The sequence below is a fragment of the Schistocerca americana genome, chromosome 4 (assembly GCF_021461395.2).
Source record: "Schistocerca americana isolate TAMUIC-IGC-003095 chromosome 4, iqSchAmer2.1, whole genome shotgun sequence".
Taxonomy (NCBI): Eukaryota; Metazoa; Arthropoda; class Insecta; order Orthoptera; family Acrididae; genus Schistocerca; species Schistocerca americana.
Window position 1 is genome coordinate 538,087,208 of NC_060122.1, and position 14,189 is coordinate 538,101,396.

Here is a 14,189-nt window from a genome sequence, read left to right on the forward strand (position 1 = left end):
CTGCCAGTCTTAAAAAGGCCATATATTTGGTGCCACAGGAAATCTGTCTATCTGGCAACAATGGAGATTCAACTACAGCAGTGCACTGATGCAACGAACATGAGTTGTGGAGATTCACAAGCTTGCTAACACTGTTTCCCTCCCATCCAAGTGTCATAAACCCAGAACACTGTCTAGCCTACGTTGCATCATTGCAGTCTAAGGTGCCAGTGAACTTGAACTGAAAACAATTTTCATTATCAGTAATATGCAATGTGTTGTGCTGACAATAATAAACTTAATCAAATCATCAATTTCAAGAGCAAAACAACAGCAAAACCTTCTGAAATACCAACAGGTGTTGTCATTTGCGCACATACAAGGGTTGGATGGATGAGGCTGATATGAAATTATGGATTAACACAGTGTGGGAGAGAAGGAAAGTTTCTTTATTGAATTCTCTTCTTGTGCTAGATCAGTTTCATAGTCATTTGAAAAATTCTGTGAAAGAGAAATTGAGAAAAAACAGAGCTTGCTGTTGTTCCAGGAGGACTTACTTCCACACCTCTCGATGTCTCGATAAATAAATCCAATGTGAATTAGCACCAAAGGGAGCTTTAAAACAACCTACAATCAAATAAGTGTGCCAGTGGACAAAAAGTCACGGTATAGAGAGAGGTAAGACATCATTGTTAAAATTTGCAAGGAGTGCGGCATAAGTAACGCTCTATATGGCATTAAAGACCATCTTATATATGAAGAGGAAGAAAGTTCAGACAACGATTTTCAGGGATTTTAAAGGTCAGTTTGGTTTTTATAAACTATGCATTTTTTTAGTATAGATTTGCAATCTACAGGGTGTATACGGGAACAAGGAAAAAAATTCCCGGATTATTCCCGGATATCCCGTTTAAAAAATATGCTTTTTCCAGGGCGAAAATACACTTTTTCTGTGCTAAGTGACAGTAGGTTTTCCGTAGATTTTCCCTCGGAACTGTAAAACTTATCAATCCTTTGAATGGTTAACGTTTTATACAATCACGTAGAACTTCCCGGAAAAAAAAAGAAAAGACGGGGCAGAGAAGTTTGGAGAAGACTTTTGATTAAAAAAAGGAGAGAAGTTTTGGAAAGGTCCTTGATTTGCAGCAACATATACGCTGCATATTTTCGTATTACGAAAGTATAAATTCGAATTGCACCAAACACAGCGCGTTAGTTTCCGGAGCGTTGAAACCGAGGTTGCAACGTCCTTTTGTAAGCGAGTCATATCTCAAGCCACGAGATCTAGCCAGCCGATGACAGCAGCTATTCAAAGCATAGGACACCTGTTACAGTCAGCCAATAGCAAGATCACTAGTTAAGTAGCGCGAACACGCAAGAGGAAAAGTTAACGGTTTACATTAATGTACACAGCACCGTATATCTACAAGAAAAGCTAAGCTTTCACATATAATTTTGGTCTCTAAGATTAACACGCTAAGCTTTCACATGTAATATTGTTTTTTTTTTTTTTTTTTTTTTTGCGCGTGTTATACTTTAAGATGCATTACACAAATGTGCCAGTAAATTTAAAATTCTGACGTAAATGTCTCGGCTCGAAATTCTTGTAAGTGGCTGGTGCTCAAACTGTTCAGTTTCGAACGCTCTGTGATTTAGATATCCATCCCACTTTCTTACACGTAACAAAATTCATGTTGCGTAAAAAGAAATTTTCTTCGAAAGTAACACTTTTCTAACCACCGTCCGCAATACTATCCGGAGACTGTTAGAAGTAGGCTCGATTTACCAGTTGCCAGAGAACGCCCGAAAAATAGGGCATTATTGTGCGTGTGCAACTGTAGTGGTGTAGGAAGCCCGCATGTTCGTGTGTATAAAGCACTAACAGAGCTTACATTACACCATAAAAGAAACAGAGCATCAGAGGATACTCCAAAGAGCATCGGAATTTCGTAAACCACACTAAAATGCATAATTCGGCTTGAAGTGCAAATTGGCTTTTTCCAGTTCACAATGAAGTAGGTCCCATCTGATATTAAGCTTTTCAGTGTGGTTTTTGGGATGTAAATTTTCTTGGAGTACCAGTACTCTGCGATCTCATTTTAGGATCTTTATTATGGCATAATGCCATATATGGCAGAAGATGATAAAGTGCACTTGGAATTCAGCGAACAGTTGGAACTAGGCAATACTGTAGAATGAAACACTTCGTTTCAAATAAAATGATTGCCTCAGCGGAAAGATTAATAAAGCCAAATTTCTTTAGCAAACTTGCAAAAATGACTTCACTGTTCTGCAAGGCGATTAATGCTTGACTGCTACTAACTTGGAAATAAAATAAAATCAGAAAACAAATTAATAATATATTTTTGCCCTCCGTAATTATGTGAATGTATTTTAATTCACTTGATAGCTCCCGGCCACAGAAATCCGTTTGTTTTCACATGACGTGGGATCTGTACACGAAGAGAAGCAGCGAAATCACTTAACGTAAACACGGGTCAGGTGGAGATAAACCCCCTCCCCACTACAACCCAGACAACTCTGAGCAAGCGTGAATCTGGCAGCTAGGGCGCGGGAGAAAAATTTTTCTCGTTTGCATCTTACCGATACAGCTAACAACCAAACTTCAAGTAGCGGGAGAAGGTACTACTTATACGCGAGTCTAATGCGCTTGCGCAACAGACGGCTGGCAATTGGTCAAACGAACCTAACGTGAACAGTTGTGACGTCATGCTCATAGCAAGCAGTTTATTTGTTACAGAGAATTACAGTCTGCGCCCTACGGCCGTTGAAATATTTTTGCTATTTGCAGACGCTTGTGCGTGCACGATGTTTTGTTGTTGTAAATTGCTCATTTCCTTTGCCACTAAAGTTTTATTTTTTCCCTCTTGTTTATACTTTATTGCTGCAGTATCATTCTCCAGTAGCAGGATACAATAACATTCTTTGCTAGAGAATCAATTCTGCAGTCAAAATTGCAAAAAATTAACTGAAAGCTAAAACAATGAAACATTCCCGGAATTCCGAAAAATTCCCGGGTTTTTCCCGGTTTTCTCCGGGATGAAAAAATTCCCGGGTTTTTCCCGGTTGTCCCGGGTTGTATACACCATGAATCTAATAATAAAAATAGTAAAAAAGTTATTTTAAATAAATGCTTAAAAATTAAGGAGCTTCTTACAGTCCATAGCACCTTATTGCCTGTAAAATATGGTACATCTTTTGCCATTTTGTGTGACAGTGTGAGTCATAGGGTGGCTGCAGATTATATTTTCTAATTTACATTTTGTTGCATGCTTCTCATCACTCATAACCACACTTGTATTCTGTTAGTTGAGTAAGAGCACTGTTGAACTCACTGTTGAGTGCCCTCTACATACCAGCACCACCACCACCACCACCACCACCACTGAGAGATGACACAGAGCAGTACAGGAGGAGAGGTCAGTTATCGATGATATACCAACAAGAGGTAGTATCTGACAAATTGAAACATGGTAAATAGCACACTTGAAATGTCAGAGACAAACCAAAACACTGTGGTTATTTTCTTTTTTATTTACTTGTTATGACTGAGCAGATAAGTATCCAACTACAAATCTGATCTGTCTTGGGATTTTTCCCATCATTTATTACTTAATTCATCTCTAGCAATAATTTGCATATCCGAAAAATGCCATCTTTTATTGTGTTCTGGAACTCACCTTAATTTCAATGTGCCACATTAACTGGCTGGGTAAGTTGATTCACAGGTTAGAAAATGTATAACTTGGCCCAATAGACCCATGGTTGGTGACGCACTGTGGTGTTCAAGTTGGAGATAACTTGTACTTTGGTTGCAGCTGAAAATTTACTACCTCATTGTCGATATGAGAAATAAAAGATAAAGATTAATTGGGAGGAGGGGGGGGGGGGGGGGTTGGAGTGTGTGTAGTGTGTGTGTGTGTGTGTGTGTGTGTGTGTGTGTGTGTGTGTGTGTGTGAGAGAGAGAGAGAGAGAGAGAGAGAGAGAGAGAGAGAGAGAGTCTGAATAATGATTCTGGTATAATCTTCTATACAACATTATAATTAGAAAATAATGGCCTGCAACTCCCTTACCCTGTATCATAAAGTCCCTAATTATTCGATGAAATTTAGTGCCATTGTAATATCCTCTTCTAACAAGTTCTGCAAAATTTCTGCATGTGGCTGGTGCATGTTTCCAATATAGCTCTATTACTATTTCTCCCATTCTGAAAAACAAAAGAGTATGTAACATTGCTCATAAAACATTATTCATCACACAGTGTAAACTGACAGTTTTTGGTGTGGTAAAACACAAAATCCAATGACTGCAGCCAGTCAATTTCAGTAATATAGATTTTCATCAGTGACAATGATATTAGCTTAAAAACTGTACATGAAAGTGAAATAAATTAAAAATTTAAATATTATTTATCACCCTAATGCAGCACACAGTTCTGTCACATTCCAACTAGTCTCTCACATGGTTGATAAAACACCTCAAAAACTAAAAAGTAATTACATCTACAAAAAACAAAATTCCATTGTCTGCAAAGGCACTACTGCAGCAACAGTGTATATTTTCATCAGTATATAACATCTTTCCAAACAATGTATCTTATTAGTTTATTGCTAAACTTACGTAAAATGAGGGCTAGGTAATAATAGTGAAGAGAAAGACATTTAAAACACACAGTTGATGGCCAATATTGATCCACAGGTAGTGTGGTGCTTCACATTATCACATTGTGTGGTGACAGCCTTACATTATAATACATAACACACTGATTGCATTCCAGGCTACAGATGTGTATGAGAAGTAACACTAAGAGGCAGCATTTACTCTTCTATATTCAACATTTGGTAACAACAGTTTATAAACTTTGAGATTGAGCTACTATAACCAAAGTTGTCTGTACTGCCCATAAACTGACTATTTAATTTAGCAGAGTCTTATTTCTTATATGCATTTGGGTTGCTTCGGTGTGCATCACTTAATTGTTTTCAGGTACAACACAGCTGTAAAGATCAGTATTTAGATACCAGATACCTTTTTTTGTATATCCAAAATTAAATAGTGTAACATCATACAGTAAGTAAGTAAAAATTAAATACAGTGACCTATAAGTTCGGAACTTGGTCTACTCCTATTCTTAATGCACATAAGTGATCTACCACAGACACTGATGCACTCTTCAAAAGCAATGACAAAAGTTCAGTTCTATTTGCTTTGCACTAACAAATCACTCACTGTTTTGGCCCACAGATATGATTGATAGTACGTTTCCCTCCATACTGTTTTATGGCCCAACCTCATAGGACAATGAAGTCAAGGAAACAAAAACTAAAAATTTACTCGAGCTTGCAGTAATAATATAAAGAAAATGTGATAACCAAACATCATCTCTCTTCACTGGCCTTGGTTTTAATACACTCAAATGCTCACACATTTACTCCCTAATGGCATTTGTAATTAATAAGAATAGACATTCAAGATTAATGATGAAATTCACAACCACAATATTAAAAGTAAAAGTAATTTTAATATAGATTATGTATCCATGTCTAGGGTTCAGATGGGAGTTTTGTATTCTGGTGCAATACTCTATAGTAGGTTGATGGCATATACCAGGCAGGAAATTGTAAATCATAACATATTCTAAATCAAATTAAAACACTAATGCTCATATCACACACATTTCAATTTTTCCAGAATAAAGAAACCAGAAGTCTGGTTCAAGTTCATTGATGATATCTTCACAATCTGACTCAGGGCCAAGTCACTCTGTCTACATTCCTTTACAACACAATCTCTCCCAACAGCTTTACCTGTTCCTTCTCTAGCCAATGTGCCATCTTCCTGGGTATTGACCTAAACCTATCTGATGGCACCATCTAGACCTGTGTCCACATTAAACCTATTAACCATCAATAGTACCTACATTTTGACAGCTTTCATCCCTTCCACACCAAAAAATCCCTTCCATACACCCGAGCAGTCACCCATGGAAACCGTACTGGCAATGGCGAGCCGTCCATGCCCCAAAGGCCCTTGCAGCACAGGCAATAACCCCAAAACTAAATCCACAAACAGATTTCCCATACCATATTCTTGCACATCCCCAATTCTCCCACCACTCCAAGAATCAGATGTAAAGGAGCGCCCCTGTCATTGCCCAATATCTCCCTGGACTTGAACAACTGCCACAGGCTTATCCCATCCCATCACAGGCTTGGCTACCTGTGAGTGCAGCCATGTTATACTCCAACCATACAGCAAACACGGCAGATATTTTTATGTTGGAATGACTACCAACTGGCTGTCCAGCAGGATGAATGACCACTGCCAAGCTGTTATCCAGAACAATTGACCACCTGGTGGCACAACATGCAGCTGAGCACAACATGTTCATTTTCAATGGCTGCTTCACAACCTGAACGAACTGCATCTGTCCCTACACAACCAGCTTCACTAAATTACGCAGAAGGGAGTTACTCTTACAACACATTCTTTGCTTCTGTAACCATCCTGGCCTCAATCTCAGGTAACACACAGTTCCTGCACCCTCCACCAACAGTTCCCTTTACTCTGTCCTGTCACCTCCTTCCAATCCACTTCCCCATATCGCCTTCAGCATGTGCCGCTTCCCACCAGCTGCTACAATCATGTCACCTCATACACCGGACACCCCTCTCTCCCACATTCCTAGCAGGCAAACTGGCCACCTCCCTCAGAGCTGCTAGCCACCCACTGTCTTTGGCAACTGTAACAAACATCCTATTTAGACCACACGTTGCACTTTATTTCGAAACATCTTCATGCAATGTTCTAAAAATTGAGCACCTACATGTGGAAGAACATTAGGAATGAAGTAGAACAAAAAAATCATGAGAAATAATTGTAATTTAAGAATGTAAAACATGAGAACTTGATCTTGACAGAGATATTTGTAAGAAAACCAAACTGTTACAGTGAGCACTGGTGATGCTTTGAAATAAAGTGAAATGCATACGATCTAAATAAGGCTTTTATTACAGTCTCAAAAGTCAATATATTAACTTACATTACTCATAGTTTTAATACTTTCCAAGTTGTTAAGAAAAGTATGATTTTCGATGATAAAACAATAGTAGTGTACCTGTAATATCTATAAACAGTGTAAGTGGCTATTATTCAACAAAAGTTTTACTTTATATTAGTAGTAGTGTTACAAGCAGAGGTATTGTATTTTACTGTAGATATATAATCCCTCTGCTTGTACCACTACTGCTAACATAAAGCAAAACTTTTGTTGAATAATAGTCACTTACACTGTTTGTAGATGTTATAGGTACAGTCATAAAATTTGTTACAAATTTAGTAACTCTTTAGTTGAAAATGATTCTACAATTTCTAAATTGTATTTAAATTTTAATGGTTAGTTAATCTACTGTGGTTTTATCACAGAAAATCATACTTTTCTCAACTTCATGGAAAGTAATAAAAATATGAGTAATATAAGTTGTATACCGCCTTTTGAGACTGTAACGAAAGCCTCATTTAGACCAATATAGTCTAAATAAGGCTTTTGGTCTAAATAAAGCTTTCATTAAAGTCTCAAAAGGCAGTATACAACTTGTATTACTCATGTTTTTATTACTTTCCAAGTTGTTGAGATAAGTATGATTTTATATGATAAAACCATAGTAGATTAACTAATCATTAAATTTTGAATACAATTTAGAAATTGTAGAATCATTTTCAATTAAAGAGTTACCAAATTTGTACCAAATTTTATGACTGTACCTGTTGTTGTTGTTGTTGTGGTCTTCAGTCCAGAGACTGGTTTGATGCAGCTCTCCATGCTATTCTATTCTGAGCAAGCTTCTTCGTCTCCCAGTACCAACTGCAACCTACATCCTTCTGCATCTGTTTAGTGTATTCATCTCTTGGTCTCCCTCTACGATTTTTACCCTCCATGCGACCCTCCAATACAAAATTGGTGATCCCTCGATGCCTCAGAATATGCCCTACCAATCGACCCCTTCTTCTAATCAAGTTGTGCCACAAGTTTCTCTTCTCCCCAAGTTTTGCTATGAGTTGGGTTCGTTCTCCTTCAGAGAAGTGTACTGTGTGATGTCCACACACAGACACATCTACAGATTGCTGCGATGTCGTGACTGTCTCCAGTTGCAGTCCTCATTACAAGTCCCGCTATACAGTCACAACAGTCAAGCTGTGAGAGAAGCCTATGTACTTTGGATAACCATAGTAGCTAAGTGTCATATCATTAAGGGACCTGTAAAAAAGAAAAAAGGGCCTAATACTATTACAGAAGTGTAGAACAATTTCAGTTAATTGTGTCACAGATATTAGAAACTTAGTGTGTTTTATAGTGTGTTACCTATGTGATACACTGTGTGGCAGGTGGAATTTTACCAGGATCAATATCCATTTTATGGCAAGTAAACTTACATGAAACATACCTGCCAATAGCTTTGATCTGTTGTGTTGAACCAAAGGAGTGTCACAGCCTTTCAGTTCCAGCAGGTACAAGATGTTGTTAGCTCAATTTTTTAAAGGCCTTGTCTGCATGTGGAATGTTTTTAATTTAGCAACATTTATTAATCCATGATGGAGTTCTCGTAACACATTTCAACAGAAGAGTGTAAGCTACACAACACAGCTGTTACCTCTATTTCTCTTTAAGTTCCTGAAACTACCATAAAATACTTACACGTAACTATGCAGCAGTAAATTGGAATGACCAAATAAAACAAATTGCAAGAAAAGTAGGTGCTCAGCTAAGAGTCACTGGAAGAATCTTCTGGAAATGTAATTCACACACAAAATAAGTGGTTTAAAAACACCTGTTTGACTGAGTGTCGAGTACTGCTGGGTCATTACCAGGCTTAACTGGCAGACCAGAGAGAGAGAGAGAGAGAGAAGGAATCTGCCAACTGGAAGACATTCTTTCGTCTATAACTGTCTTTGTCCTTCATAGGGTTGGTGGGGCTTGGATACAGGATGAGCCTTGAGAGACACCTCTTCTGCTCTGACCTACATACCATCCCGAACCATACACTTCTGTGTAAATTATTTTTCAGCACTGCCTTCAGTGCTTCAATTTACCAACAATCATTCTTCCCACGCACCATTCGTGAATGGAACATGGAAGGGGGCAAAGACAATGGTACCAGAAATACCCTCCACCACAAACTGTAGTGTGGTTTGCAAATTACAGAAGTAGATGTAGATACGGGCAGCAGATTGCAGGTAACCAGTTTTTTAATATTTTCCTGTTACCCACTTAAATGTTATTTATGGGCCTTATTGAATGAGTGGCAAAACACACAAGTGTGTGTAACTCCTATGTCCCAGAGTACCATTAGGCTTTCTGTAAACCACTACATCCAAAAATTGAAGCTTCCCATTACTTTTAACCTCCATGGCATATTTGATGCTGGGATAAAGACAGCTGAAGTGATCCAAAAATCTGTCATGAGCATTCATGGGTCCAGACAAAAAAGGCGTCATTACGTATTTCCAGAAGCAGATTTGTTGCAAAGCTGAAGTCTTCAGTGACCTATCCTTGAAGTCATCCATGAATAAATTTGCAACCATTTTGAGTGATAAAGGGCTACCTGCTGGATGAAGCTTTGCTGTCACCTATTGACATCCATGTATTTTTTGTTAATGGCAATATATTTTTAGGAGAATAATGGAGTGGCTATGGGTATCTGTTTATGGCCCATAGTTGCCAATTTATTCATGGAGGACTTTAAGGATAGGGCACTGCAACCAACATGTTTCTTGACACACACCGGCGATACCCTTTTTGTCTGGCTCCATGGACATGATATTCTTGACCTAATTTTTGACCCCTTCAACTGTCTCCAGCCCAGCATTAAATTTATTGTAGAGGCTGAAGGTGATGGAAGCTTTCATTTTTAGGCACAATGGTTTGCAGAAAAATGTGATGGTATTTGAGATATAATGTTCACTGAAAACTGACACATACCGATCAACAGCTGCAGGCAAAGCGTTGCCACCCAGTGTAGCAATTCGACTGTATCCTAAGAACTCTGGTATGGAGAGATCATTCTATTTCTGATACAGATAGTCTAACACAAGAACTTGAGCACTGGGCAGCTGGTTTAACCCTAGTAGCACCAAGGTATTTTAGGTTGCACTGAGCAACCAATGGCAAATTTTTCCCATGTTACAATAATCTGTAAATCCCGTAGTATGTATTTATTTTAAGCAAGCATGTTTTCAACATGAAATTAGTTTAACAGGATATATTGATAACATAACTATAAATGTCATTTTTTTATCACATAGGGTGAATATAACAAGCAACTGTGGTCAATTCTTCGACAATGAAAGTTTGTATAAACTAGAAACATAAAAGCTGTACTTAAGTACACAGGCTGTCCGAAGTTTCTATACACTCTTTGCTCTAATAACTGAGTAATACAGTTTTCTCCTTGAGGGAAAGTTTCCAAAACAGAAATAAAAATACTTGAACAAATATAGGTTATGGTACATTGAAAACTTTCAAAAATAACTCTTCACTTGGAGAAAATACTGTCATTCACAGATGACATTTACCTCCTCCACAGACACACACACACACACACACACACACACACACACACACAATGGTTGATCCTGAATTACTCTTACACAGATGGAGACCACAGCTTCCACATGTTAAATTGATTTTCATGATGTTGTCCCAGGTTACTGGCATTCTTCAAGCATATGTGGCATCTCACTTTCCTAGTTAGTTCCTCATTTGCAGCAATTTTGGTTACCTCTATTCCTACAAAGGATCTCCTGCATTGCACAAACAATAGGCAACTGAAGTCCTTTCAAGTTCTTGGATCACTCTCTACATATGGTTTCAAAAGTTCAAGGCCTAATTTGTGAAGATACAGTTTTCTGGTGTTTGATTTCCCTTTGTTCCACTTAAGTAGATTCATCTTGAACAGTTTGTATGAGTTTACTGCAGCTTTATCAAGTAGGCTGTAGAACACAGACTGTGGCCAACTTCTCGAACCCCTTTTTTTAGAGTATGTCCTAGCCATTTGATCTATGGCACCCACTCCTCTCTTAGTGGAATTATAGTATAAGTTTCTACAGATTTTCTTTTTTGGTGTATCTACTTCTACTCCTGCACCGTGATGTTGTGTTGACAACATCAACAGAATTTTTTTTTTGTTTTTCCTTTGTGGTGTAAGAGACAATTGTTACTGGAAGCTTCTTAGTAGATGGATCTGTGAATGCGAATTTGGAGGGATACAGCTCTCTGCCTCCTGTCATCTTTAGTTCTTTGAGTATATGTTTTCTGTTGGATTTGAGTGTCTCAACCAAAGTAAGTTTGTAATCTTCATACAGAATGTCTGCCAATTCCACAGACATGTAGAAATGGTTAGTTGTGATATTGGAGCCCGAATTCTTTATTGACTCCACCAGTCTCTTTAATTTCAAGAGGGCCTCATTCACAGGCAGGTCTATTGTCTTTTCCAGCATACACTTCCAATTTTATTATGTATTGTTCAGTTGCACTACTGAGAATTCTAACACGTATACCATGTTTTCCCGGTTTGTCTTTGAGAAAAAATATAAAAGGACAGCAATCACTGAAAAGACATAGCATTATATCAACTACATCATGAGGGCCACTTCTGAAGTACCTCAGGAATATTCCACTCAATTCTTCAAATACTTCGTGCAGCGGCACAAATTTGTCACCGACTTGTCTTTCTGCGCTGGTGGCTTTATCATCAAAGTGAACAATTTTCAATAGCTGACATGCTCTTGTCTTACTCATAGTTCCTCTACATACGACTCTTCCCAGTAAACTTGACCATAAAAGAGGTAACGAAATAGTGGTGTCCTGGTAAATTCGCATAAGAATCAAAGCATATGTTTAAGAAACGCTAGCAGGAGATATGTTTTTTCTTTCAGCTTTTTCATTTGTATGATCAACAATTTTCTGTACTATTTCAGGAGTAAAAAATTTCTTGAATGATTCACATATACTTGTTACTTTCCCAGCAGTATTTATTTCCCAATGTTCATGGACTATGTTGGCAAAATCCCTTTCACAATGCCTTGGAGCTTCTGCAAGATACACTCTACCAGAACTTGTAACATATTTGTTTGGAACATTACTTGCATGGTTTTGCATGGTAATTCGTCATCTCCTAAAAGTTTAGCAAGAATTTTTGCATCATTCAAGTCTCTACAACTCATTTTAGAAAATCTACTTTACAAAAAAAGCATTTGCTCTACTGTAACAAACTGCTAATAATAGTGGTTAGTAATCAACAATGAAAATGAAACTCAAGTGGACTCTCCACAAGACCCTGTAAAACTCACAATCGAGGTTGCCAAATGAAATTTAATAACAGAAAAATGTATGGGCAATTTTTGCCTGTGCTTGACAGTTGTTGGGAAGGAAGACAACAAAATTATGGTCACATGTAGTACCACAAGCCAGGGCATAAATTTTATATTTTTTATTTTCAATTTTTAAAATTTTAACCACAGAAACATACAGTATAGGACTTTATAAGGTGAAAGACAAATAGAAAAAGGCCCATAAACACAAATGGACATTTGCTATGATTTTTTTAATATAAGAAAAATGTAGACAATTTTTGCCCATGTTAGGTGATTGTAGGGCTAAGAAAAATGGATACTCTAAAAAGCACATTCATCAGGTTATGGAATTTGAACCATCCTCAGAGGTGCATAAAGATAAGCATAGATCTTTGGCATTTATTTCTTATGCTGTGGTTATATCATTTAAGACTAGAAGAATTTTAAGGCGATCTGATATCAAGAGCGTGTTCAATTCACTTGCCAAAATTGGGACACTATTTAGCTCTGTCAAAGATGATTTGGGACTTAAGAAACCTGGTATATAAAAAACTGCATATCAGTGCTTACATCAGCCAGTTGATTTGCGTGGTTCAGGACAGGTGAGTGGGACATCGCTGTCACATGAGGTGACAACAGGCTGAAAAATTGGTGGTAGTGGAACGTTGTTTACAAGAGAGACATGGGAATTCTGTACATCCAGTTTTGGGAGAGTGTTTATAAGGAGGCAACTGAAATTAGGTTGGCAGACAATCTTATTAACAGAGACAATGGTTTTCCTATTACAATGCGCAACCCTGTACTAACAAACGAACGAAAATGCATGATGGAATAATGGCAATATAATGAAAAGGATAGATTGCTACTCACCATATAGTGGAGATGCTGACCTGCAGACAGGTACAACAAAAAGACTGCTAAACAAGTAGCTTTCGGCCAAATTAGGAAACACACACACACACACACACACACACACACACACACAGACCACACAAAATTCATGCAGAGACAATTCACACACATGACTGCTGTCTCTTGTAGCCAAAGCTTAAGCAGCCAGAGACAGTAGTCATGTGAGAGTGAGATACATGAATTTGTGGCCGAAAGCTTACTTATTTAGCAGTCTTTGTGTTGTACCTGTCTGCAACTCAGCATCTCCGCTATATGGTGAGTAGTAATCTATCCTTTTCACAATATTGTCATTATTCAACCATGTACTATCTCACATTCTTCAGTGTGGCTGGCCCAACTGTTTGAGATATTCTTTGAGTGTGATACATCATTGACACTGTTGTCCTTATATGGGCAGTGTCACCAACCCAGTTTTTGGGACAGCAACTTTGGTGGGTGATGCATACACCATGTATGGTACAAGTGGCCTACATAGTGTAAAAGGACACTCTCCTCAAGCATTACTCTTCCTCAACAGAAGGAGGCGATACCAAAAAATACTTGCAAACTTTTACACAGGTTAATACTATCTCCACTGTTTTTCTAAAAGAATTGCATATGATTTTCCTCATGACTTATTACATTTCAGGCTAAAATGTATAAAAAGAATTATTTTCGTTGTTACGATCAATATGACTAACTCTGTATGTACAGTTAAAATTACTCTTTTTTTTTAAAAAACATTTGAAATAACGAAATATCTGGCACACTTAAAATTCCTATTAATAATTGCGCAATATGATGAAATTTATTAAATTTTTTCCTAGAGTCATTTATAAAATAATGATATAAATTGGTGGAAATTCATTTGTCAAGAAAATTTGTAAACTCTTTGGAATATTGTTACTACCACAGAAGGGATTAGTAGTGGACATGCCTCTGATGTG

General features: G+C 37.7%; 1 protein-coding gene across 3 annotated transcripts in view; it reads right to left on the reverse strand.

Annotated features, from left to right (window-relative positions):
- The window catches only part of LOC124613961 (peptidyl-prolyl cis-trans isomerase-like 1), a 92,676-nt gene that overhangs the window by 56,806 nt on the left and 21,681 nt on the right, over positions 1-14,189 (reverse strand). For 2 of the 3 annotated variants that reach the window (XM_047142744.1, XM_047142742.1), the window contains exon 2: positions 4,074-4,207. In XM_047142744.1, the coding sequence (XP_046998700.1) occupies positions 4,074-4,207 (134 nt within the window). Of the gene's footprint in view, positions 1-4,073; positions 4,208-8,444; positions 8,575-14,189 lie in introns of those variants that run through there. The other variant, XM_047142743.1, reaches the window with a different exon arrangement.